This window comes from Coregonus lavaretus (genome assembly GCF_964263955.1).
Source record: "Coregonus lavaretus genome assembly, contig: HAP1_SCAFFOLD_854, whole genome shotgun sequence".
NCBI lineage: Eukaryota > Metazoa > Chordata > Actinopteri > Salmoniformes > Salmonidae > Coregonus > Coregonus lavaretus.
This window is the reverse complement of record NW_028166959.1, coordinates 128,027-155,987: the sequence shown is the minus strand read 5'-3', so window position 1 is coordinate 155,987 and position 27,961 is coordinate 128,027. Positions and strand designations below refer to the sequence as shown.

The following is a 27,961-nucleotide window of genomic DNA, read 5'->3' as shown; positions in this document are numbered from 1 at the left end:
GTTGTTTTGCAACTTATCCAGAAAGTCAGCACTTTTGCAGTACACGTCCTTGGAAGGTTCACAGATCACAAAGAGGCAGTGTAGTCTAGTATTTTGAGACACAAGTTCTTATCTCATCCTACCCCCTAACGTTCCTCACATGAATCACAGCTTATTATGTGAAACAATTTATATCAGTACAGTACAAACCTTTTATGTTTAATCACCAATGCATTCCTTCTAAGCTATTCATCACATACAGATCCAATTATGAGAAAATAGATCCCCACAAGATCCTGGTTCAAATCCAGGCTCTGACGTAGCCGGCCGCGACCGGGAGACCCATGCGGTGGCACACAATTCGTCCAGGGTAGGGGAGGGAATGGCCAGCAGGGATGTAGCTCAGTTGGTAGAGCATGGCATTTGCAATGCCAGGGTTGTGGGTTCGATTCCCACGGGGGGCAAATATGAAAAAAATTAAATAATGTATGCACTCACTAACTGTAAGTTGCTCTGGATAAGAGCGTCTGCTAAATGACTAAAATGTAATTACTCCATACAAAGTGTGTGTGTGTGTGTTGCTGTCATAAATAGGGTCTCATGTTTTATTGAGGAGGGATCTCACTGCACTGTCTTAGTTATCACTGATAATGATTGAAGGGATAAGGTTGTCACACTGATAGATTAATTATTAATGACTAATTATTACACCCTGAAACTGTGTATAATGTGTTAGAAATGTGTGAGTGTAGGACCAGGAAGCTACCATTGAGCTACTATTTAGCAATGTGAGTAAGAGTTAGACCAGACAACAATGGAGAACTGTCTAAACCAAGATAAAGGGGCCTCCCAATTTAGGGAGGATGCGATATCTGCACTTGGCCGAGCAAGGAGTGGAAAAAGATAAGAACAGTGATGGTCAGGAGAGCAGACGAAAACATGAGCTGAGCCGAGGTGTGTGTGTGCTTACAAGATGTGTATAGTGGAAAAATACAGGCCGCCTAAGGGGGGGGGGGGGGGGGGGGGGGGGGGGGGGGGGATGCAGGATTTTTCGTATGACTTATGTGTGTAAAAGGATTGTACCACCATTTTGTTTCAGAATTCTCAATGAATAAATATCTCTGACTATGCAGACCGGGACTCTGGCCGTTACTTAAATCCCAAAAGACTTACAACCTTTTGGGAGACGCACAGAGACACTGAAATAGTTTGTTAAATAATTAATGTAACACACACACATAGAGTATCTCACAAAAGTGAGTACACCCCTCACATTTTTGTAAATATTTGAGTATATCTTTTAATGTGACAGTACTGAAGAAATGACACTTTGCTACCATGTAAAGTAGTGAGTGTGCAGCTTGTATAACAGTGCAAATTTGCTGTCCCTTCAAAATAACTCAACACACAGCCATTAACGTCTAAACCGCTGGCAACAAAAGTGAGTACACCCCTAAGTGAAAATGTCCAAGTTGGGCCCAATTAGCCATTTTCCCTCCCCGGTGTCATGTGACTCGTTAGTGTTACAAGGTCTCAGGTGTGAATGGGGAGCAGGTGTGTTACATTTGGTGTCATCGCTCTCACACTCCCTCATACTGGTCACTGGAAGTTCAACATGGCACCTCATGGCAAAGAACTCTCTGAGGATCTGAAAAAAAGAATTGTTGCTCTACATAAAGATGGCCTGGGCTATAAGAAGATTACCAAGACCCTGAAACTGAGCTGCTGCACGGTGGCCAATACCATACAGCGGTTTAACAGGACAGGTTCCACTCAGAACAGGCCTCGCCATGGTCGACCAAAGAAGTTGAGTGCACATGCTCAGTGTCATATCCAGAGGTTGTCTTTGGGAAATAGACGTATGAGTGCTGCCAGCATTTCTGCAGAGGTTGAAGGGGTGGGGGGTCAGCCTGTCAGTGCTCAGACCATACGCCACACACTGCATCAAATTGGACTGCATGGCTGTCGTCCCAGAAGGAAGCCTCTTCTAAAGATGATGCACAAGAAAGCCTGCAAACAGTTTGCTGAAGACAAGCAGACTAAGGACATGGATTACTGGAACCATGTCCTGTGGTCTGATGAGACCAAGATAAACTTATTTGGTTCAGAGGGTGTCAAGCGTGTGTGGCGGCAACCAGGTGAGGAGTACAAAGATAAGTGTGTCTTGCCTACAGTCAAGCATGGTGGTGGGAGTGTCATGGTCTGGGGCTGCATGAGTGCTGCCGGCACTGGGGAGCTACAGTTCATTGAGGGAACCATGAATGCCAACATTACATTTTTTACGTTTTAGTCATTTAGCAGACGCTCTTATCCAGAGCGACTTACAGTTAGTGAGTGCATACATTATTTATTTTTTCATACTGGCCCCCGTAGGAATCGAACTATCAACCCTGGCGTTGCAAAGACCATGCTCTACATCCCTGCCGGCCATTCCCTCCCCTACCCTGGACCAATTGTGCGCCACCCCATGGGTCTCCCGGTCGCGGCCGGCTACGACAGAGCCTGGATTTTACCAGGATCTCTAGTGGCACAGCTAGTACTGCGATGCAGTGCCTTAGACCACTGCGCCACTCGGGAGACTTCCCGAGTGGTACTGTGACATACTGAAGCAGAGCATGATCCCCTCCCTTCGGAGACTGAGCCGCAGGGCAGTATTCCAACATGATAACGACCCCAAACACACCTCCAAGACGACCACTGCCTTGCTAAAGAAGCTGAGGGTAAAGGTGATGGACTGGCCAAGCATGTATCCAGACCTAAACCCTATTGAGCATCTGTGGGGCATCCTCAAACGGAAGGTGGAGGAGTGCAAGGTCTCTAACATCCACCAGCTCCGTGATGTCATCATGGAGGAGTGGAAGAGGACTCCAGTGGCAACCTGTGAAGCTCTGGTGAACTCCATGCCCAAGAGGGTTAAGGCAGTGCTGGAAAATGATGGTGGCCACACAAAATATTGACACTTTGGGTCCAATTTGGACATTTTCACTTATGGGTGTACTCACTTTTGTTGCCAGCTACATTAATGGCTGTGTGTTGTGTTATTTTGAGGGGACAGCAAATTTACACTGTTATACAAGCTGTACACTCACTACTTTACCTTGTAGCAAAGTGTAATTTCTTCAGTGTTGTCACATGAAAAGATATAATCAAATATTTATATTTGTGCTGAAGGTTGCAACACTCAATACAGAGTTCCAGACTGCCTCTGGAAGCAAAGTCAGCACAATAATTGTTCGTCGGGAGCTTCATGAAATGGGTTTCCATGGCCGAGCAACCGCGCACACAAGCCTAAGGTCATCATGCGCAATGCCAAGCGTCAGATGGAGTGGTGTAAAGCTCGCCGCCATTGGACTCTGGAGCAGTGGAAACGCGTTCTCTGGAGTGATGAATCACCGTTCAACATCTGGCAGTCCGACGGATGAATCAAGGTTTGGCGGATGCCAGGAGAACGCTACCTGCCCCAATGCATAATGCCAACTGTAAAGTTTGGTGGAGAAGGAATAATTGTCTGGTGCTGTTTTTCATGGTTCAGGCTAGGCCTCTTAGTTCCAGTGAAGGGAAATCTTAACGCTACAGCATACAATGACATTCTAGATGATTCTGTGCTTCCAACTTTGTGTCACCAGTTTTGGGAAGGCCCTTTCCTTTTTCAGCATGACAATGCCCCTGTGCACAAAGCGAGGTCCATACAGAAATGGTTTGTCGAGATCGGTGTGGAAGAACTTGACTGGCCTGCACCGAGGCCTGACCCAACCCCATCAAACACCTTTCGGATGAATCGGAATGCCGACTGCAAGCCAGGCCTAATCACCCAACATCAGTGCCTGAACTCACTAATGCTCTTGTGGCTGAATGAAAGCAAGTCCCAGCAGCAATGTTCCAACATCTAGTGGAAAGCCTTCCCAGAAGAGTGGAGGCTGTTACAGCAGCAAAGGGGAGACCAACTCCATTTTAATGCCCATGATTTTGGAATGAGATGTTCGACGACCAGGTGTCCACATACTTTTGTTCATGCAGTGTATGTGGTAAAGTACAAAACCCAAAACAGAACATCAAAAAGGCTGTTTTTTAAAACTGTTAACACATTTTCAATTGACTAAGTACAATACACAAAATCACACAGTAACTTTTTCACCAAACCTAATCAGTGTTTCATCTAGAAATACATTTCATATAAAGTAATTGCCTTTCACAATGCAATGCTCACAATACTTTTCATGGGCTTCTCTTCTTATTTGTTTAAATACATTTGACCATCACTTAATCCAACTGCGCTTAATGGTTAATCACTTAAGCATTTGGTGAACCAATAGATTTTAAACTGGTTTGTCTACTACAGTAAGTGTATTGCCTAATGTGAAAACTGTATAATCTACTGTAATTTACAGTACTGTAGCATATTACTTTCATCACTTCTAAGGGCGATTTGAAACACATACCTTGCATTTTTGCTATTGGATTAACTGGTAGTTAAAACGACTAAATTGAAAAGATATCATTATGTTGTGTTTTGGTGATTAAACCAATGTCCTCTATACATTTCACAATAAACTTAGATTTTGAATCAATGGGTGTGTGGTGAGAGATGTTTACAATCCAAATGAATGCACATTAACAGATTTTGAATGAACGACTGGCTGCGTTACAAGTGTGAACAGTTTGGAGTTTTGTACTAAGAGTTGTGAAAATGTACCACATACAAAACCGATTAAAACAAACTGTAAAGACAGTTTGTTTGTGCGTGCGTGCGCGTGTGCTGATTCTCAGTGGGGAGCATTGAACCTGGCATTACTCCCTAAAGTTCACCTGACAGACAGACAAATGGACGGGCAGACAGACAGCATTAGCCTATGCTACTACAATACAGACAATTACGAGAGTTTAGGACTATAAGGTTTTATCTGCAAAAATATTATTCTGAGATAATTGGCTTTAACATTCTGAACCCTCATTGGTTTGAATGCTGTCAGCAATTTTGATATTTTGAACTTAACATGAATTGTGGTATTAAGGGTACTATATAGGTAGAGAACAATGAACAGAACAAGGCTATGTCAATAACTTGACCAAAATGCAGATAGAACCTTATAGTCCCAAACTCTATAAACCGGTTCTACCATCAAGGATGCGCGGTGACACAGGCTTTTCCTCTTGGCACCATGCACCAGTTTGCGGTGATGTTGCAGGGGAAACAGCCATATGAGATGTCATGCCTGGTACCCACACCATTGTGAAAAGTCTCTCTCCAATTACAGTACAGCTTCCGACATCGGCATTGTGTGACCCACAGAGAGCGAGAGAGAGAGAGAGAGAGAGAGAGAGAGAGAAGGCTGTGATATCCACACCGTTTCCATGGTTTGGCTGCGTCTGGTGGATTCCACTAAACAATTTGAACTTTAAAAAAATATTAGTGCTTGGATGTGAATCTCTCTACACATCACCTAGTTTTTTGTGGATATAATTTGCACCTTTTCCTGGACCTACATGCAGGTATATTCCGATCCTTCTTGAAATTGATTGATGTTAGTGCCAGAAATATATACGATTTTCGCTAAAACGATTAACAACTAGGCTACGTGCCGTTTTCAAGAGATTGGTAAATACATTTTATAACTATTTGTTTTTAATATCATCACCTCTTGAATAGCATAGTCAGAACTACACAGACATTTCCGATTATTCCACATTTAGCTCTATCATCAGAGTTATACAGCAAGTAACTGCATGCATTTCATGATCAGTAAACATCAATTGATCATGTATTTTCAGATACGTTATAGTAACCTATTCATTTGGCATGAGCTACCTAGCTAACTAAGTAAACAACGTGTCATTTAGCTTGCTTCAACATAGGCTTTTGGAAAGAGCTTGACATCCGCAAGTCCTCGTCCTGGTAAAGTTGTCAGTTGGAACAACACTACACGCAGAACTGCGCTGCCAGGATCCTGATGAGAAACTGAAAGGTGCCATAATTTATTTGTTCGCAAACATCCTTTCTGAATTTAAAAGTAATCCAATAAGTAATCATCTAGGTTTTCAAAAGTATCAGTAATCTGAATACAATATTTTTGCTTGTAATAGAACGGATTACAGTACGTGGTCCTCTGTAGCTCCGCTGGTAGAGCACGGCGCTTGTAACGCCAAGGTAGTGGGTTCGATCCCCGGGACCACCCATACACAAAAAAAATGATAATAATAATAATAATGTATGCACGCATGACTGTAAGTCGTTTTGGATAAAAGCGTCTGCTAAATGGCATATTATTATTATTGACATCTGTTCCCAGTGGAATGTTATCAGTGGCTACACATTGAGTTTAACCACGTCACAAACTGACGTGATACTGGTTCCCTGTTGTGTAATACTGATAACAGCATACCACGTAATTCCCTTAGCGTGAGTGGTGATGATTATAGGAGCCGCCTCCCATATTGTAATGTCCCACACTATCACCCTATAGTCCCAAGGCAATGGTTATGTTTGTTATAGCCTTTGTTATGATGCAATTCAGCCACAGCCAAAATCCTTGGATTTGGCCATTTTGTCACTTGGTGTTCAATGAGCTTAGGCTATTCTCCAAAAATAAAAAAAATAAAAAATAAAAAATCCCACTTTAAACTGAATAGACTGTCTGGTAATGAACTGTTTGTGGTCATACTTGCCGTTTGTGGTTGAATTTGTCTGTTGTGGTGTGATATTACTGATCCTTTTTTTCAACTTCCCCTCTGCTAGCGAGTGAAATTGTAAGTGATTGCTGATTCTTCTCCATAGCCGTTTGCGCCTTAAAACCCTTTAGGTGCATTCATTTTAACGCTTGTTCTATGACTGTAAGTCGCTTTGGATAAAAGCGTCTGCCAAATGGCATATTATTACAGTTTGTTTTGGGTGGGTCTTTCCAAATCGGCTTTCTTGATGGGGGGCGTATATTTGGTGGGTTGAAGACTTCCTCCTGTAGTGGCAGGTGTGGGCGGTGGATACTTTTCAATCATTTTGTGGGTTATTGCGAGGGGACGGAGACGACGACAGGGGACCCACGGAAGCGGGGGTGGATCGTAGTGTGACAGTGATGATCCGCATGATGGCGTTAAGCTGTGTCGACTGTGTGTGTGTGTGTGACGACATTGGCCTTACGGGTGCACCTAACTCACTTTACGGGAAAAACATGAATTTCATGTGTGATCACGTAAAGTTTTCCGAAGACACATTTTCATGTGATCTTATGTGACGTTAATGTGATAACATGAAACTACACATGTGAAAACATGTGAAGTGTTCAAAAAATAGGTTTTCACATGATTTCACATGGATTTTCTATAAGGGTCTGCTGCTGAGAACGAGAGTGCTAGTTCTGAGTTACAGAGGGTGTTGGTTGCAGCGCTCCATGTACAGCCAGCTGGAGATGAGATTGGTCCTGGTTTTGACCTTGGCTGGCTGAACTTTCACAGCCGATGAAATCCCAGTCTCCTGCAGTGTCAGTCAGTGTCTGTAGCCTATTGCGATTACATTGTTGACATGGGTGAAATACTTATTTGAGCTGTGCTGTTTGTAGTTTAGCAGGCTGCTTCAATGGGAGATTGGAATGGAATAGGCCTACCAAAAAAGTGCAAACTCTAATTTACACTAATTCAAGCACAGATTGACATACAGTGCCTTGCAAAAATATTCATCCCCCTTGGCGTTTTTCCTATTTTGTTGCATTACAACCTGTAATTTAAATTGATTTTTATTTGGATTTCAGTAATGGACATAGTCCAAATTGGTGAAGTGAAATGAAAAAAATAACTTATTTCAAAAAATTCTCAGTATATATACACCTGTTCTGAAAGGCCCCAGAGTCTGCAACAGGGGCGGTGTGTTCATTAGGGCGATATGGGCGACGCACTGCCAAACGGGAAAAGGAAGGGATTTTTTTTCTAATCAATTATATCACGGCAACAGTAGTTATCAGTGTTCTAATCTAGACGTCTGATCTGCCACTAAATGTCCAATCAGGCTAAAGTCGTGCTTCAAATGGCCCGCCCCTTTTGGGGCGATTTCAGTCAGGTTGAAAATCGCCCCAGAAGTCTCTCATAGACTCTCATGTAAAATCTTTTTTTTTTTCAAATATCAGAGCTTTCAATACAATCTCTATGGGTTCCGGGAGGGCTTGCACTTACGCGCTTTCGTCATACGTAACATAACCATGAACATAACTAAGAAAAGAGCGGGTAGCAGCGTCAATCAATTCACGTACTACTGTCAAGATGGCTAGCGTTCAGTGCAACTCGATTGTCTCTTTGAAAGAAGTTCCTTTTTGTCGGCGAACAAATCAAGATAAATTGGCAACGAAACAATTAGGACCTCCCAGACCAAATTTAATAATTCAACAGGTTTCTACTAAAGGGGGAAAGTCCTACACCCGAGGATTTTCCAAAAATTGGTACGAACGAAAAACCTGGCTAGCAGGCTGCGATGTAGCTAATGCAGTCTTCTGCTACCCCTTCTTACTCTTTCACCCTGAAGGCGGCACGGCAGACAGCACCGCTTGGACAGCGACTGGTGTAACGGACATGCACCATCTTTCAGAAAAGATTAAGAAACATGAGCTGTCAAAGACCCACATGGATAGCTGTTTGAGATTGTCTGCTTTGGGGAGAGTGAACATTGCCACTCAACTGGATGAGGGATACAGGCTAGCTGTCCGCCGCCACAACGATGAGGTTAGCAAGAACCGCCACATCCTCTGCCGGCTAATCCAGTGTGTGAAGTTTTGCGGAGTGTTTGAGTTAGCTTTGCGAGGCAAAGATGAAACTGAGGGCTCCACCAACCCTGGTATTTTTCTTGGACTTGTCAACTTTGTGGCACAATTAGATGAGGTGTTTGATGACCATCTTAAAAATGCTAAAGTTTTCAAGGGCACATCAAAGACCATTCAAAACGAGCTACTGGAGTGTATGCTAGCGGTCATGAGGGAACATATTGTGGAGGAGGTGAAGTCGGCGAACTTCGTAGCTATCCAAGCTGACGAGACCACGGACGTTTCTACACAGACACAGCTGGTGCTTGTGCTGAGGTACATAGATAGCAACCACAAAGTGCAGGAGTGCTTTTTTGAGTTCCTTCCCATCTCGGAATCAACCTCAGTCTCAATCGCCAGTGCTTTTGGAGAGACTGAACGGTCTTTTTGCCGACGACGAGAAAGTCAAACTCATTGCGCAAGCTTACGATGGAGCCAGTGTGATGAGGGGAGAGAAGGCTGGTGTGCAGCAAAAGGTGCGTGAGCATTTCAAGAATGCCCATTACGTGCATTGCTATGCGCATCAGCTGAATTTGATCATGCAGCAAGCTACTTCTCGCATCAAAAAAGTGAACATTTTCTTTTCCGATCTGAGCGGGATTGCAACTTTTTTTTCCCGGTCACCCAAACGCACCAGCATTCTTGACCAGACTGTTGCACGAAGACTGCCCAGACCTTCATCCACACGGTGGAACTTCAACAGCAGAGTCGTGAACACTGTCTACGAGAATCGAGACGACCTCATAGAATGTTTTGAAGCCATCCGGACGGGTTCATTGGATTCATTTGACCAGCCCACCGTGAGAGAGGCATCTGGCTACGTGAGGATGCTACATGATGAAGATTTTTTTTTTTTCCTGGGGCTTTTTCACAAAATCATGCCCCACGTCGACATTCTGTACCAGAAGCTACAGAAGAAGGACATCGATGCTGTCTTCATCAAACGTGCCCTCGACAGCTTCACAAGCAGTGTGCAGGCCATAAGGTAAGATTAAACAATATCATTCGATCTTTCTCAAAGCAGAGCTTTATTTGAAAATGTATGCATGAAAGGAGACTGCATTTGTGTTTGAAATTACATTATTCTCATTATATATGGCCAGTGGTGTAATCTAGCTTATTTTATATACTATGTGTACTGTACAGTGGTGCTCATAAGTGTATGAACACATTCTAAAGTTGACTAAAAAGAGGAATAATTTTTTTTTTTAATCATCTTTTGGAAATTGATCTTAATGACTTAATTAAAAAAGTTGGAAAATCCAACCTTTAAGGACACCAATTTTCTTTTCTTTTTTATTCCTCTTTTTAGTCAACTTTAGCATGGGCTCATAAGCTTATGAGCACCACTGTATACTGTGCTGAACATCCAGGCTATGTGAGACACAAAGGCTAACTTAAACACTAAAGACTTTATGCATCCCTGCCCATTTTAAGTGGAACTGAAGTATTTGTACTATACATGGATACATTGCATATACCTGTGCATCACATAGACAACAATACTGTACAAAGCCAACAAACACATTGGTCTGTTTGCCTTCAGGGACTCCTCTCAACAGCAGCTGCAAGAAGCAACAGGAGCCAAAAGACCCAGAACAGCTTTGAGAGAAGAGGAGAAGCAGAGGCTGTCTGAAGAGGTCTGCAACACCATCCTGGATCACACCAAAGAAAGGTTCTCTTTCTCTGGCCACCTTGTGAGTGCTACCTTACTGCAAGCAGACATGTTTGAAAGGTACTGCCATTCATTTCCTGATGAGGCTCTGAATGCCACTGTGAATGCATACCCCATGCTGAGCAAGGCAAAGCTCAAGACAGAACTATATCTGATCTATGAGAATCCTGAATTCAAGGGCTGCTGTGGTGCACTGGCACTGTACCAGGTTCTCATGAGCTACAACCTCCAGGAGACGTTCTCTGAGACTGTGACTCTGTTGAACATCCTCATAACTACTCCCATGACAACAGCTGAAGCTGAGAGATGTTTCTCAACTTTGATACGAGTTAAGACATTCCTGCGAAATTCAATGGGCCAGGAACGTCTGAATGCACTGGCCATGCTTTCCATGGAGAGGGAACTAGTCCTCAGCATGCCTGATTTCAATGAGAAAGCCATTGACCGCTTTGCTGCATTGAAAGAGAGAAGAGAACAGTTTCAGTACAAGTAATGTAGCCTCTCTCTTTGTCCCTCCCTGTCTGTCTCTTTAACACACACACGCCCAAATCAGTTCACAGTTGATGTTGTTTAAAATAGTTATTTTTCATTTTTTTTAAAGTAAAAAAAAATATATAAATCTGTTCATGTTCATTTTTACAAATCTATACAATTGGCCAGAATATGGTTGTTCATATTTACAAATCTATACAATTGGCCAGAATATGGTTGTTCATTTTTACAAAGCCATACAGATAGCTGTGTTTACCTTTTCTATAAATTATTTTCAAATTCTGTTTTCAGGCAAAATGTCTATCACTGTTCATTTTCACAAATCTATACAAGAGGGCAGAATATGGAAGTCTATAAAAATGTCTTATTACCAATAACTTGCATCAATGTTTTCAGTAGCCTCTATCAAAAGCTCCTGCTTGCTTGTTGTGAATTATGCTCAGGTGCACATATTTCCAATTCAACCATGAGGCCTTTTTGAAGCAAGTAATGTGTATATCAGTATTGACTTATATGCTGCCCCTGTCTTCATGTTGTTGCTGGACATATATTTTTTAAAATGTGTGTAGGTCACCTAAATCATCAGAAAAATTGCCCCCCCTGAGAATTTTTTCAGGAGCCGCCACTGGTCTGCAACACCACTAAGCAAGGGGCACCACCAAGCAAGTGGCACCATGAAGACCAAGGAGCTCTCCAAACAGGTCAGGGACAAAGTTGTGGAGAAGTACAGATCAGGGTTGGGTTATAAAAAAATATCAGAAACTTTGTACATCCCACGGAGCACCATTAAATCCATTATTAAAAAATGGAAAGAATATGGCATCACAACAAACCTGCCAAGAGAGGGCCGCCCACCAAAACTCATGGACCAGGCAACGAGGGCATTAATCAGAGAGGCAACAAAGAGACCAAAGATAACCCTGAAGGAGCTGCAAAGCTCCACAGCGGAGATTGGAGTATCTGTCCATAGGACCACTTTAAGCCATACACTCCACAGAGCTGGGCTTTACAGAAGAGTGGCCAGAAAAAAGCCATTGCTTAAAGAAAAAAATAAGCAAACACGTTTGGTGTTCGCTAAAAGGCATGTGGGAGACTCCCCAAACATATGGAAGAAGGTACTCTGGTCAGATGAGACTAAAATTGAGGTTTTTGGCCATCAAGGAAAATGCTATGTCTGGCACAAACCCAACACCTCTCATCACTCCGAGAACACCATCCCCACAGTGAAGCATGGTGGTGGAGGCAGCCTACCAGTCTCTTTGAGTTATCTTTCCACTCCTTGACACTCTGTGTTGCCACTCCTTATCATGGTTAGCATGACACAGAGTACAGTGAGTAGGATGTCAGCAAACACGTTGCATGTTAGCATAACAGGCACTGGATTTTAGGCTAACGTTTTACTATTTATTTTTGTCGTAGGTCTGCTTGACGTGAGCACATCCATAATCTGTGCATTAATCATTTTTGCCGTTGTTTCTGTTCAACCAAGGTGTTTATTTGTAGGCTGGTTTGTCTTGTAGCCTAAGTTTCCATCAACACACTCACTCATCACACATCCCACTGGGCACAGACGTCAGTTCAACGTCTAGTTTTGATTGACATTTGGTTGAGTTGACAACTATCGTAAATTCAACGTGAAATCAACAACACTTGTCACAATGTCATAGGATTTAGTTTAAAAGTTGGATGAAAGTAATATCAAATGCCTTTACGTTATTGACTTTTAGATTTTGGGGGGGTTGAAATGAATTGGAAACAACATTGATTGAACCAGTTTTTGTCCAGTGGGATTGTAGGCTAAGCAAGCTAGAACCACAGATGAAAGGGAGTCAATTAAAAGTATATTTTCTTCTTTGCTATCACTGTTGCAACCTGGTCTCAGGGCAATTCGTAGGATTTGGTCCATAAACCTGTTCCATTCTATTAGTATGATATATTATGTTACGTTAGGTTATATTATGAATGGAATAGCAGTCATACAATGTCATATTAATTAGAGGGTGTATAGTATCATACATTTTACCCGGTCGTATAACAGCATAGGAATTGGATGAAGTAACCATGCAGGATGAGTGGAGCAGTGCACTAGTGCTGGCGGTGGCAGAAGGGCGGGGGAGGGGACTTTAAAAAAAGATTCCTTCATTCTGAGAGATTATGTAGTTTGAAGGACAATTCGTTGCATTTAAATGTACAAGAGAGAAACGAGACCAACAATTATATACAAAATACTTTGTTAAAAAACCCCACTACCAATCAAAAGGGCACTTTTTTCATAGGAGGGCAAAAAGTTTAAGAAATACATACACACAGCACAAAACTAGACAGAGATAATACAATAAAGTCAATTACTTATTTCCCTTGTGGTCCCTTGCTGTCATTTCCATTCTGGTCCATGTGGATTTGATATGTTTTTTATGACATAGGTGCTCCCCTGCTGCAAAGCAACTATTGCCCTCTCTGGGACAAACAATGCAGAAAGTTTAAACTTGAACTTGAGGCCCATTGAGTGTCATTAGATACAGTATTTTGCATGTCATGCATGTATCCACCTGACACCAACAAACACCCCATAATATCTGGCCCTCTGCCCTCCCTAAATCATGGCATTGAACGGTTCAGCAGACTTTTAGCCCTCTGCCCTCCCTAAATCATGGCATTGAACGGTTCAGCAGACTTTTAGCCCTCCATAACTGGCTACAAGACTATTGCAGCTCTGTGGGTGTAACATTTATTGACCATTTTGACACCTTCTGGAAACAAAGCTTGTATTATAAGGAGGATGGGATCCACACAAATTATTTGGATTCCTGGATCCTTTCACAGCATGATAAGGCTGCGTTGACAATGACTTACCAATGTCCAAGTCTAGCTCATTTAATCCCTACCATTGTGTCGCTGAGTTGTCATAATGATTCAGCAAATGTACACTATCCTAGGGGCGTTGAAAGACACAATGTAAATAACCTAATTTATGTCCCTCTTACTGCCCGGAATGCCTTTGCTGATCCTACAGCTATTGTATGCAGTACTCATATGCCATGAACAAGAGTAATACTGTTAGCACTGAGGTGGTGTGCCCTTGTAGGAAGTCCACTGTGTGCAGCTCACCCTGCACTAATAAAAATAACCCAAGTATGTCTACGTCTGCTAAGCTTCCCAGTAAAGCAAGAAAAATAATCAAGCATCCCAGAAAAGTGTTAAAAATAGCCCACGATAACATATGAAGCTTAAGAAACAAGGTTCATGAAATCAATAATTTGCTAGTAACAGATTACATTCATATTCTGACAATCTCTGAAACTCACTTAGATAATACCTTTGATGATACAGTGGTAGCAATACAAGGTTATAACATTTACAGAAAAGACAGAAATGCCAACGGGGGCGGTGTTGCGGTCTATATTCAGAACCACATTCCTGTAAAGCTTAGAGAGGATCTCATGTTAAATACTGTCGAAGTAATATGGCTACAGGTTCACTTGCCTCACCTAAAGCCCATTCTGGTGGGAAGCTGCTATAGACAACCAAGTACTAACAGTCAGAGTCTGGATAACATGTGTGAAATGCTTGATAAAATATGTGATATCAATAGAGAGGTATACTTTCTGGGTGATTTAAATATTGACTGGCTTTCATCAGGCTGCCCACTCAAAAGAAAGCTTCAAACTGTAACTAGTGCATGCAACCTGGTTCAGGTTATCAATCAACCTACCAGGGTAGTTACAAACAGTACAGGAATGAAATCATCAACATGTATTGATCATATCTTTACTAATGCTGCAGAAATTTGTTTGAAAGCAGTATCCAAATCCATCGGATGTATTGATCACAATATAGTAGCCATATCTAGGAAAACCAAAGTCCCAAAGGCTGGGCCTAATATTGTGTATAAGAGGTCATACAATACGTTTTGTAGGGATTCCTATGTTGTTGATGTAAAGAATATTTGTTGGTCTGTGGTGTGTAATGACGTGCAACCAGACGCTGCACTTGACACATTTATGCAATTGCTTATCCCAGTTACTAATAAGCATGCACCCATTAAGAAAATAACTGTAAAAACTGTTAAATCCCTGTGGATTGATGAGGAATTGAAAAATTGTATGGTTGAGAGGGATGAGGCAAAAGAGATGGCAAATAGGTCTGACTGTACAACCGATTAGCAAACGTAATGCAAATTGAGAAATCATGTGACTAAACTGAATAAAAATAAGAAGAAATGACACTATGAAACAAAGATAAATAACATAAAGAATTATAGAAAAAAGCTTTGGAGCACCTTAAATGAAATTTTGGGCAGAAAGGCAAACTCCGCTCCATCATTCATTGAATCAGATGGGTCATTCAGCACAAAACCCACAGATATTGCGAACTACTTGAGTATTTGTTTTGTCATTGGCAAGATTAGCAAACTTAGGCATGACATGCCAGCAACAAATGCTGACACTACACATCCATGTATATCTGACCAAATTATGAAAGACAAACATTGTAATTTGGATTCCGTAAAGTAAGTGTGGAAGAGGTGAAAAAATAATTATTGTCGATCAACAATGACAAGCCACCGGGGTCTGACTGAGGATAATAGCGGACGATATTGGCACTCCTATTTGCCATATCTTCGATTTAAGCCTACTAGAATGTGTGTGCCCTCGGGCCTGGAGGGAAGCAAAAGTTATTCCCCTACCTAAGAATAGTAAAGCCCCCTTAAGTGGCTCAAATAGCCGACCAATCAGCCTGTTACCAACCCTTAGTAAACTTTTGGAAAAAAGTGTGTTTGACCAGATAAAATGCTATTTTACAGTAAACAAATTGACAACAGACTTTCAGCACGCTTATAGGGAAGGACATTCAACAAGCACTGCACTGACACAAATAACTGATGATTGGCTGAGAGAAATTGATGATAAAAAGATTGTGGGGGCTGTTTTGTGAGACTTCAGTGCGGCTTTTGACATTATCGATCATAGTCTGTTGCTGGAAAACATATGTGTTATGGCTTCACACCCCTGCTATATTGTGGATGAAGAGTTACCTGTCTAACAGAACACAGAGGGTGTTCTTTAATGTAAGCCTCTCCAACAAAATACAGGTAGAATCAGGAATTCCCCAGGGCAGCTGTCTAGGCCCCTTACTTTTTCAATCTTTACTAATGACATGCCACTGGCTTTGAGTAAAGCCAGTGTGTCTATGTATGCGGATGACTCAACACTATACATGTCAGCTAGTTTTGTTTGATAAAATCCATTGTTATATTCAAATGTAGGAACTGGGTTCTACAGTTTGAACCCTTGCTGTCTCTGGCTCCACACCCACCCCACCCGGCCATCTAGATGTGTGAAAGTTAGTGTATAAGCTAATGATCCATCATGTATGACATTCCTGGGAGTGTGTAAACTTACATTTTGCATTACCGTATCATTTTTGTATGTTCTCTATAGTTATGTACTTGAAAATGTATCAATTGACCAATTCAGCACATTTGGGCAGACTTGATACAAAATAGTCCAGTATTGCAATGTCTCACTGGATCAGTCCCGTGTAGCTCAGTTGGTAGAGCATGGCGTTTGCAACACCAGGGTTGTAGGTTCGTTTCCCACGGGGGGCCAGTATGAAAATGTATGCACTCACTAACTGTAAGTCGCTCTGGATAAGAGTGTCTGCTAAATGACTGAAATGTAAAATCAGTCTGAAACTTTGCACACACACTGTTGCCATCTACTGGCCAACATCTATATTGTGCCTAAACTGCAATATTATATTGTGGCCTTTCTATTGCATTTCAAAGATGATGGAACAAAAAAAAAAAAAAAAAATGTTTTTTTTGTTTGTATTATCTTTTACCAGATCTAATGTGTTATACCTCCTACAAAGCTATTCGCTCCTCTGGCACCCCAATGGTGGAACAAGCTCCTCCACGACGCCAGGACAGCGGAGTCACTGACCACCTTCCGGAGACACTTGAAACCCTACCTCTTTAAGGAATACCTGGAATAGTCTAACAGTAATCCTTCTACACATTTACATTTTACATTTACGTCATTTAGCAGACGCTCTTATCCAGAGCGACTTACAAATAGGTGCATTCACCTTATAGCCAGTGGGATAACCACTTTACAATTATTATTATTTATTTTTTTTTGGGGGGGGGGGGGGGGGGGGGTTGGGGTAGAAGGATTACTTTATCCTATCCCAGGTATTCCTTAAAGAGGTGGGGTTTCAAATGTCTCCGGAAGGTGGTGAGTGACTCCGCTGTCCTGGCGTCGTGAGGGAGCTTGTTCCACCATTGGGGTGCCAGAGCAGCGAACAGTTTTGACTGGGCTGAGCGGGAACTATGCTTCCGCAGAGGTAGGGGAGCCAGCAGGCCAGAGGTGGATGAACGCAGTGCCCTCGTTTGGGTGTAGGGACTGATCAGAGCCTGAAGGTACGGAGGTGCCGTTCCCCTCACAGTTCCGTAGGCAAGCACCATGGTCTTGTAGCAGATGTGAGCTTCAACTGGAAGCCAGTGGAGTGTGCGGAGGAGCGGGGTGACGTGAGAGAACTTGGGAAGGTTGAACACCAGACGGGCTGCGGCATTCTGGATGAGTTGTAGGGGTTTAATGGCACAGGCAGGGAGCCCAGCCAACAGCGAGTTGCAGTAATCCAGACGGGAGATGACAAGTGCCTGGATTAGGACCTGTGCCGCTTCCTGTGTAAGGCAGGGTCGTACTCTCCGAATGTTGTAGAGCATGAACCTACAGGATCGGGTCACCGCCTTGATGTTAGCGGAGAACGACAGGGTGTTGTCCAGGGTCACGCCAAGGCTCTTCGCACTCTGGGAGGAGGACACAACGGAGTTGTCAACCGTGATGGCGAGATCATGGAACAGGTAGTCCTTCCCCGGGAGGAAGAGCAGCTCCGTCTTGCCAAGGTTCAGCTTGAGGTGGTGATCCGTCATCCATACTGATATGTCTGCCAGACATGCAGAGATGCGATTCGCCACCTGGTTATCAGAAGGGGAAAAGGAGAAGATTAGTTGTGTGTCGTCAGCGTAGCAATGATAGGAGAGGCCATGTGAGGATATGACAGAGCCAAGTGACTTGGTGTATAGCGAGAATAGGACAGGGCCTAGAACTGAGCCCTGGGGGACACCAGTGGTGAGAGCACGTGGTGCAGAGACAGCTTCTCGCCACGCCACTTGGTAGGAGCGACCGGTCAGGTAGGACGCAATCCAAGAGTGAGCCGCGCCGGAGATGCCCAGCTCTGAGAGGGTGGAGAGAAGGATCTGATGGTTCACAGTATCAAAGGCAGCAGACAGGTCTAGAAGGACAAGAGCAGAGGAGAGAGAGTTAGCTTTAGCAGTGCGGAGATCCTCCGTGACACAGAGAAGAGCAGTCTCAGTTGAATGACCAGTCTTGAAACCTGACTGGTTTGGATCAAGAAGGTCATTCTGAGAGAGATAGCAAGAGAGTTGGCTAAAGATGGTACGCTCAATAGTTTTGGAGAGAAAAGAAAGAAGGGATACTGGTCTGTAGTTGTTGACATCAGAGGGATCGAGTGTTGGTTTTTTGAGAAGGGGTGCAACTCTCGCTCTCTTGAAGACGGAAGGGACATAGCCAGCGGTCAAGGATGAGTTGATCAGCGAGGTGAGGTAAGGGAGAAGGTCACCGGAGATGGTCTGGAGAAGAGAGGAGGGGATAGGGTCAAGCGGGCAGGTTGTTGGGCGGCCTGTCGTCACAAGTCGCAAGATTTTATCTGGAGAGAGAGGGGAGAAAGAAGTCAAACTATAGGGTAGGGCAGTGTGAGCAGGACCAGCAGTGTCATTTGACTTAACAAACGAGGATCGGATGTCGTCAACCTTCTTTTCAAAATGGTTGACGAAGTCATCCACAGAGGGGAGGGGGGGGGGGGGGATTCAGCAGGGAGGAGAATGTGGCAAAGAGCTTCCTAGGGTTAGAGGCAGATGCTTGGAATTTAGAGTGGTAGAAAGTGGCCTTAGCAGCAGAAACAGATGAAGAAAATGTAGAGAGGAGGGAGTGAAAAGATGCCAGGTCCGCAGGGAGTCTAGTTTTCTTCCATTTCCGCTCAGCTGCCCGGAGCTCTGTTCTGTGAGCTCGCAATGAGTCATCAAGCCACGGAGCTGGAGGGGAGGACCGAGCCGGCCGGGAGGATAGGGGACATAGAGAGTCAAAGGATGCAGAAAGGGAGGAGAGGAGGGTTGAGGAGGCAGAATCAGGAGATTGGAGGGAGAAGGATTGAGCAGATGGAAGAGATGATAGGATGGAAGAGGAGAGAGTAGCGGGAGAGAGAGAGCGAAGGTTGCGACGGCGCATTACCATCTGTGTAGGGGCAGAGTGAGTAGTGTTGGAGGAGAGGGAGAGAGAAAAGGATACAAAGTAGTGGTCGGAGACTTGGAGGGGAGTTGCAGTGAGATTAGTAGAAGAACAGCATCTAGTAAAGATGAGGTCAAGCGTATTGCCTGCCTTGTGAGTAGGGGGGGACGGTGAGAGGGTGAGGTCAAAAGAGGAGAGGAGTGGAAAGAAGGAGGCAGAGAGAAATGAGTCAAATGTAGACGTAGGGAGGTTGAAATCCCCCAGAACTGTGAGGGGTGAGCCATCCTCAGGAAAGGAACTTATCAAGGCGTCAAGCTCATTGATGCACTCTCCAAGGGAACCTGGAGGGCGATAGATGACAAGGATATTAAGCTTAAATGGGCTAGTGACTGTGACAGCATGGAATTCAAATGAGGAAATAGACAGATGGGTCAGGGGAAAAATTGAGAATGTCCACTTGGGAGAGATGAGGATTCCTGTGCCACCACCCCTCCCCCAGTGGTGGTTGTCCCACTGGCTATCCTAAGTTGAATGCACCAATTTGTAAGTCACTCTGGATAAGAGCGTCTGCTAAATGACTTAAATGTAAATGTACATTAATTTACTTCAAAGTGTTTCCTTTCAAATGGTATCAAGAATATGCATATCCTTCCTTCAGGTCCTGAGCTACAGGCAGTTAGATTTTGGTATGTCATTTTAAGCGAAAATTGAAAAAAAGGGTCCGATCCTTAAGAGGTTAAACAGGCAGCCCAATTCTGAATTTTTGCCCAATTATGGGCAAAAGAGTTGACCTGATTGGTCAAAAGACCAATTTGTGGGAAAAAAGGATCAGAATTGGGCTGCCTGTGTAAACGCAGCCAGAGAGCAAGTGCGACTACATTATTAACTTTCCCTTCTCTTCAAAGGTCACCTCACTCTTCACCTTCCATAAACTACCGTACCAGGTCTGGCTCATGATGGTGAAGAGGCGTATGTTTCCTCTACTGATAGCTTCTGCTCTGGCAGTCATGGTCTACATCATCTTCACATTGTCCAGGTACCGTGAAGACTGCCGTACGATCAAGAAACTAAATAAAAGTGGTAAAAGGAAAAAATTGTCTTGGACACACATTTCTGCTGTAGAAATACAACATCTGTCCATGATTCCTCAGGTCACAGCCAGGCAACCACCAGCACCTCTATCCGCGCCACATCTCTGACCAGTCCATCACGCCTGTCAACGACACCAAACACTTCATGGTGGGGGCCTACAAGGAACATCGTGTGACGGGATGCTCCGTACGCATCATCAGTATCTTCAGACGAGACTCTGTCCAGCCTCTGTACTGTGTGTTCTACTGTGGGACTCACTGGGCTAATGGAACGAAGGCTGAAGTCCAGATGCACTCTGACCACTTTGGTACCTGCAATTTGCTATTTGGTTTTAGCCCTGCACTGACACACCTGAATCAACACCTGAATTAATGAAATAAGGGGCTTGGTGATTCGCTGATTAGTTTGTTGATTTAGTTTTCCCTATACTGTAAATATATGTGTCCCTGTTCTGTATTGGGATAAAGGTTTCCCCTTCGTGACGACCGACGTCCTTTGTCCGAATCTTCCCGACTGCAACCCGTCACACGTGACCCTCGCCACACAAGCTGACGCCAAGCTCGCTCAGAACCAATCCTTTCTCCGCATCCAGAACCTTGTGAAAATGGAGGAAGAGGAGTTTCAATTCAACTTCACTGTCTGTTGGTCCAATTTATTTGGTGATTATAACAACGTGCTTCAGGTCACCCAGACTCTGGAGATGTACAAGTGGGTATTGATTGAGTGATTGTTTGGTTGGTTGATTGATTGATCGATTAATCAACTGGTTGATTGATTGATTAATTAATTGCTATATTGCAGGTTGTTGGGAGTGCAGCATGTTGTGGTGTATAACACCAGCTGTGGACCAGACCTGGAGAGACTGCTACAGAGTTATACACAGGAGGGCTTTGTGGAGGTAGGAATTGATTGATTTGATGGATGGATTGATAGATAGATAGGATTAATTAATTGACTAATTGATTGACTGCAGGTGGTGCCCTGGCCTATCGACCAACACATGAGCCCGTCCCGTGGGTGGCAACCCATTGAACATGGAGGGGACATCCACTACTACGGCCAGTTGACCACTCTGAATGACTGTGTCTACAGACATATGTATCAGTCACGCTATGTACTGCTGAACGACATAGATGAGATTATAACTCCATACCAGCATCAAACCCTGCCCCAGATGATGGATGTACTTCAGAGGCAACACCCAAAGGTAGGGGGAGGACTCAGGGAAGTAGTGTGTATGTGTGTTAAGGAAGATCATTATGTGTGTAGTGTGCATGTTAGGCTGTGTTTACACAGGCATCCCAATTCAGAATTTTTTGCCAATTATTTGGCATATCTGATACAAATCCGATAATGTGTAAACAGGAATTTCTGATCTTTGGTGTTTTTGGTTTTTAATAGTTTTTTGGGCCAATCACATCAGATCTTCTCACAGCAGATATTTTTTTGCACTGAACTGATTGGTCAAAAGACCAATTAGTGAAAAAAGATCCGAATTGGGCTGACTGTAAACGCAGCCATGGAATCTTATCTTTTGAGTTCTGATACCACATTCGTCTGTGGTTCTCATCCTCAGTCTGGATGTTCAGATCAGAATTGTTGTGCTCTGAAGTGTTTGTTTTTGCACATGACCTGCCGTTACCAAGATAACCACCCCAACATTTAAAGAAACAGTGACAAGAAATTTGACATTTTAGTCATTTAGCATACGCTGTTATCCAGAGCGACATACAATTAGTGAGTGCATACATTTTTCATACATTGAATGAGGATTGTGTTTGCGTGCTATTTCGTATGCTACATCAGTGTGAATGTGCAAATCTGATATGGGTCAAAACACAATAAAAGTGTGGACAGTGAGAAAAATAGATTGGATATGAAGGAAAAAAATCTGAATTCATTCTCTCTCTTTCGCCTTCTCTCACTCCACCCGCATCTCCCCAGGCCGAAGTGTTCCTCATAGAGAACCACATCTTCCCTAAGTCCCAGTTTGAGCCCAGTGGAAAGTTTGAACGGCCCCGCTGGAGGGATGTTCCAGGGATCAACATCATGGAGCACATCTACAGAGAGGAGCCAGACTATCGCATCTACCACCCTTCCAAGATGATAGTACGGCCCAGGTTAGAATCTACCACTCCTCCAAGATGATAGTACGGCCCAGGTTAGAATCTACCACTCCTCCAAGATGATAGTACGGCCCAGGTTAGAATCTACCACCCCTCCAAGATGATAGTACGGCCCAGGTTAGAATCTACCACTCCTCCAAGATGATAGTACGGCCCAGGTTAGAATCTACCACCCCTCCAAGATGATAGTATGGCCCAGAGTAGTATACTAAGAAGCTAGCTAGATATACTCAGGGTTTTCTAAAGCTAGCCAGCTTCAGTTAGCTTCACCTTCCAGCTCAGGCTTCATCAGTATTACAGACTTGTAACTGCGCATGCATGTCACACGTGGCTAGTCGAACGCCAAACTCTTCATAAACCCCTTTCTGTGTTTGCAAGCAATGTCCTGCTTAACATAATGTTTGTGTCATCATCGCAAATCAACTGCATTACACTTAAAAAACACTTCAACTTCAACCAGTTAAATGGCTATTTTTCTAGCTTTTGCTACAGCCTATGTAAATGAGCGTTAGCATTCTAGCTAACAACTGCTGCATCCAAAATAGTTATTTTGCAAAGATCACAACCAAATATAATCTTAGCGGCTGTTCAAGCAATAATCAAACATCATTGTAACCCCAAAAAGTTATTTTGTTTAGAAGTAATAAAAACGTACTATGATGAATGGGCGCAGATGGCGATGGCTTTCTTACTGCAGCCAAGAGTCGTGCGCATCTGTGCGTGACGTCAGTGTGTCGTATAAAGGTGTATATTAAGACAATGCTGAAACATAAATCCATGGGCGAGTCAGTGTCACATTTTCATTATTTCCTAAATCAACATGAAAGAAAAGCTATCTTGCAAATTCAGCAGGTGATGTTGTGAAAAAGGTCATTAGAAGTTCTCTCTTTGTTTTATTACGTATCGTTAATGCCGTCTTTGGTGTGCTTATCAATGCACACGCACCTTTTTTCTCACTCTTATCGATAAAATAATTGTATAAAGTCATACAAAAGTTATACTGTGTGTGAAGTTTCAAATGCAGCCAGTCATTACTTAATGTGTAATGTGATAAGTATTTAATATTACGATTATTTTACACACAAAAAATACATTTGATTAATACAATATTTAATCAGTGGTCTTCTTCAAATGAAAGGGATGATGGGAACCTGATTTCATTGGTCCTCAACTCACGACTCAGACATTTCATTCAGGATAAGTAGAGTTAGCCCTGAGTTTGCCTGCCCCAGAGCAGGTTAGTTCTGAAGGATTCGTTGCCATAGAAATGTACCTGGCTAAAAGGTGAGCCACATTTGTGTTAGTGGTTATCTCAAGTTGAACTCAGAGTTCGTAGTATAGGGCTCTGGTTAGAATCTACCACCCCTACAAGATGAAAGTACGACCCAGGTTAGAATAGAATAGAACCTCTGTCTAACAACCCCGTTGTGTCTCTGACCCCAGGGCAGTGGAGCAGACATCGGTCCACTCTGTCTAACAACCCTTCTGTGTCTCTGACCCCAGGGCAGTGGAGCAGACGTCGGTCCACTTTGTCTAACAACCCTTCTGTGTCTCTGACCCCAGGGCAGTGGAGCAGACGTCGTTCCACTCTGTCTAACAACCCTTCTGTGTCTCTGACCCCAGGGCAGTGGAGCAGACGTCAGTCCACTCTGTCTAACAACCCTTCTGTGTCTCTGACCCCAGGGCAGTGGAGCAGACGTCGGTCCACTCTGTCTAACAACCCTTCTGTGTCTCTGATCCCAGGGCAGTGGAGCAGACGTCAGTCCACTCTGTCTAACAACCCTTCTGTGTCTCTGACCCCAGGGCAGTGGAGCAGACGTCGGTCCACTCTGTCTAACAACCCTTCTGTGTCTCTGATCCCAGGGCAGTGGAGCAGACGTCAGTCCACTCTGTCTAACAACCCCTTTGTGTCTCTGACCCCAGGGCAGTGGAGCAGACGTCGGTCCACTCTGTCTAACAACCCTTCTGTGTCTCTGACCCCAGGGCAGTGGAGCAGACGTCGTTCCACTCTGTCTAACAACCCTTCTGTGTCTCTGACCCCAGGGCAGTGGAGCAGACGTCAGTCCACTCTGTCTAACAACCCTTCTGTGTCTCTGACCCCAGGGCAGTGGAGCAGACGTCAGTCCACTCTGTCTAACAACCCCTTTGTGTCTCTGACCTCAGGGCAGTGGAGCAGACATCGGTCCACTCTGTCTAACAACCCTTCTGTGTCTCTGACCCCAGGGCAGTGGAGCAGACGTCGGTCCACTTTGTCTAACAACCCTTCTGTGTCTCTGACCCCAGGGCAGTGGAGCAGACGTCGTTCCACTCTGTCTAACAACCCTTCTGTGTCTCTGACCCCAGGGCAGTGGAGCAGACGTCAGTCCACTCTGTCTAACAACCCCTTTGTGTCTCTGACCTCAGGGCAGTGGAGCAGACATCGGTCCACTCTGTCTAACAACCCTTCTGTGTCTCTGACCCCAGGGCAGTGGAGCAGACGTCGGTCCACTTTGTCTAACAACCCTTCTGTGTCTCTGACCCCAGGGCAGTGGAGCAGACGTCGTTCCACTCTGTCTAACAACCCTTCTGTGTCTCTGACCCCAGGGCAGTGGAGCAGACGTCAGTCCACTCTGTCTAACAACCCTTCTGTGTCTCTGACCCCAGGGCAGTGGAGCAGACGTCGGTCCACTCTGTCTAACAACCCTTCTGTGTCTCTGATCCCAGGGCAGTGGAGCAGACGTCGGTCCACTCTGTCTAACAACCCTTCTGTGTCTCTGACCCCAGGGCAGTGGAGCAGACGTCGGTCCACTCTGTCTAACAACCCTTCTGTGTCTCTGATCCCAGGGCAGTGGAGCAGACGTCAGTCCACTCTGTCTAACAACCCCTTTGTGTCTCTGACCCCAGGGCAGTGGAGCAGACGTCGGTCCACTCTGTCTAACAACCCTTCTGTGTCTGACCCCAGGGCAGTGGAGCAGACGTCGTTCCACTCTGTCTAACAACCCTTCTGTGTCTCTGACCCCAGGGCAGTGGAGCAGACGTCGTTCCACTCTGTCTAACAACCCTTCTGTGTCTCTGACCCCAGGGCAGTGGAGCAGACGTCAGTCCACTCTGTCTAACAACCCTTATGTGTCTCTGACCCCAGGGCAGTGGAGCAGACGTCAGTCCACTCTGTCTAACAACCCCTTTGTGTCTCTGACCTCAGGGCAGTGGAGCAGACGTCGGTCCACTCTGTGCTGCGTAACTTCGGGCAGACAGTGAAGGTTCCTCCTGATGTGTGTCATATCATCCATGTCAGAGTTCCCCTACGAGGACGACTGACCAAGAAAGAGCTGCATGAAGACAAGAGGGTCTGGGACTATGAGAGACAACTGGTGCCTAATGTTGATAAAGCACTAGATCAAGCAGGACTACTAATCTGAGGGTAGGAAGGAAGGAAGGAAGGAAGGAAGGAAGGAAGGAAGGAAGGAAGGAAGGAAGGAAGGAAGGAAGGAAGGAAGGAAGGAAGGAAGGAAGGAAGGAAGGAAGGAAGGAAGGAAGGAAGGAAGGAAGGAAGGAGTAGTCAGAAATGGAAGACAAAGTGATACATCCCACTCAGTAATTTTTTCTGGTTCATATACATTCAATGAACTAATCAGACAAGACCCAGCTGCTATCACATTGGTGCCTATTGGTGCCTATTCTTGAGTAGACCAGAACTGTGACATTATTTTTCAATGGTAAACAGCCGGATAGGGTGACCAGATGTCCCCGATTTCTGGGGACAGTACCAGAGTCTGGTGTCCTGGGCTTGAGCTGTCCTGAAAATGTCCCCGATTAGCCCTTAGAAATAAAAAATCAACTCTGAAGTTTAAAAATACATGTCATCTATGCACTTAAATAGCGAATGGAGGACGCTTTTCCCGTGGTTCATTTTTGTGCCAGCCAGGTAGGCTATACTCCTGTTTTAAAGAGAAGCAATGTGCTTAATATAAGGAAGGTTGAGAAATAGATATAGTAGGCCTAGCCTATAGAATGCTGATGGGATCCTCCTCTTTTTAATAGAGGCCATCACTCTGTTTTCTCACGCAATCGCATAGCCTAAAGAAATGTTGCGCAACATGAGATCATGGGCTCTCATTAAGTGTTTGATTAGATTTGCGATCACATTTGCATTGATGTCAGAGTGATTAGAGGGACAATAGAATTCTGAGTACCAGGCAATTAGCAAGTTTGGTAGGCTTCTAATGACCATCAGCAGCATCAGAGTTTGGAGAAGCCTAATTACCGTGACTAAATGGTCACATAGAATTTGACTGCCATTTTGTATTTAGGTGATAGTCATTTACTCTGTGTAATTCTGTAATGTCACATGTATTTCATGTACACTGTAATTGAGTGTTAATCCTTTAGTCACTAATAAATCTTATTAGTTGAATTGAGTAAATGCATTCCACGTTTTACAGTCATTATTTGATTGACTATTTAGTAGGTCTATTGGTAGTTATTAGGGTCTTTCTATAAATAATGGGGCCAATGTGTGACTTTGGGATCAACACTTCAAAATGGGTTGAAACAAAAATAAAAATGATTTTCATGCAGATCCAGATGTGTACTTAGAGAAATAAAAGGGAATACATGCAAATTGGCCCATAACTCCACCTACAGTGCCTTCGGAAAGTATTCAGACCCCTTGACTTTTTCCACATTTTGTTACGTTACAGTCTTATTCTAAAATTGATTAAATAAATAAAAATCCTCAGCAATCTACACACAATATCCCATAATGACAAAGCGAAAACAGGTTTTTAGACATTTTTGCAAATGTATTCTAAATCCAAAACAGAAATACCATATTTACATAAGTATTCAGACCCTTTGCTATGAGACTTGAAAGTGAGCTCAGGTGCATCCTGTTTCCATTAATTATCCTTGAGATGTTTCTACAACTTCATTGGAGTCCACCTGTGGTAAATTCAATTGGTTGGACATGATTTGGAAAGGCACACACCTGTCTATATAAGGTCCCGCAGTTGAAAGTGCATGTCAGAGCAAAAACCACTCCTCAGTAAAAGGCACATGACAGACCGCTTGGAGTTTGCCAAAAGGCACCTAAAGACTCTCAGACCATGAGAAACAAGATTGAACTCTTTGGCCTGAATGCCAAGTGTCACGTCTGGATGAAACCTGACACCATCCCTACGTTGAAGCATGGTGGTGGCAGCATCATGCTGTGGGGAGGTTTTTCAGCGGCAGACCCATTTACACTATACACATAGCTTATGCTTCGGTTCCACCTTGACATCCCTGGTCTACTTGCCTCAATAAATGAATGCTAGAACATTGGTCACCAGGATTAGCTATTTGTAACAAGCCTCTTAATAATTGCATAATGGTGCAAGATAGACACGTTCATTATAGTCATACTGAGTTGTGATGCAAGGGTCGCTGCCTTGACTAAGATCCTCCAGAGAAGTACAGGGCCTGTTGCATTTATTCACATAATAATGAAGTCAGATTGATGAATGCAGTTTATTATATTCATCATCATTT

General features: G+C 43.9%; 1 protein-coding gene across 1 annotated transcript; it reads left to right on the top strand.

Moving 5' to 3' along the window:
- The first annotated feature begins 5,309 nt into the window (after positions 1-5,309).
- Positions 5,310-25,861, top strand: LOC311114067 (uncharacterized protein). Its single transcript, XM_084189339.1, has 8 exons — positions 5,310-5,469; positions 20,141-20,271; positions 20,387-20,634; positions 20,795-21,035; positions 21,129-21,225; positions 21,301-21,534; positions 22,272-22,447; positions 25,635-25,861. The coding sequence occupies exons 1-8, from the start codon at positions 5,464-5,466 to the stop codon at positions 25,849-25,851; spliced, it is 1,350 nt and encodes a 449-aa protein (XP_084045465.1). The 5' UTR covers positions 5,310-5,463; the 3' UTR covers positions 25,852-25,861.
- Positions 25,862-27,961: the final 2,100 nt, after the last annotated feature.

Coding starts and splice junctions, on each gene's coding strand:
- LOC311114067 (XM_084189339.1), top strand. Junction 20,272..20,386: donor ATCATCTTCACATTGTCCAG/GTACCGTGAAGA, acceptor ATGATTCCTCAG/GTCACAGCCAGGCAACCACC. Junction 21,226..21,300: donor CACAGGAGGGCTTTGTGGAG/GTAGGAATTGAT, acceptor GATTGACTGCAG/GTGGTGCCCTGGCCTATCGA.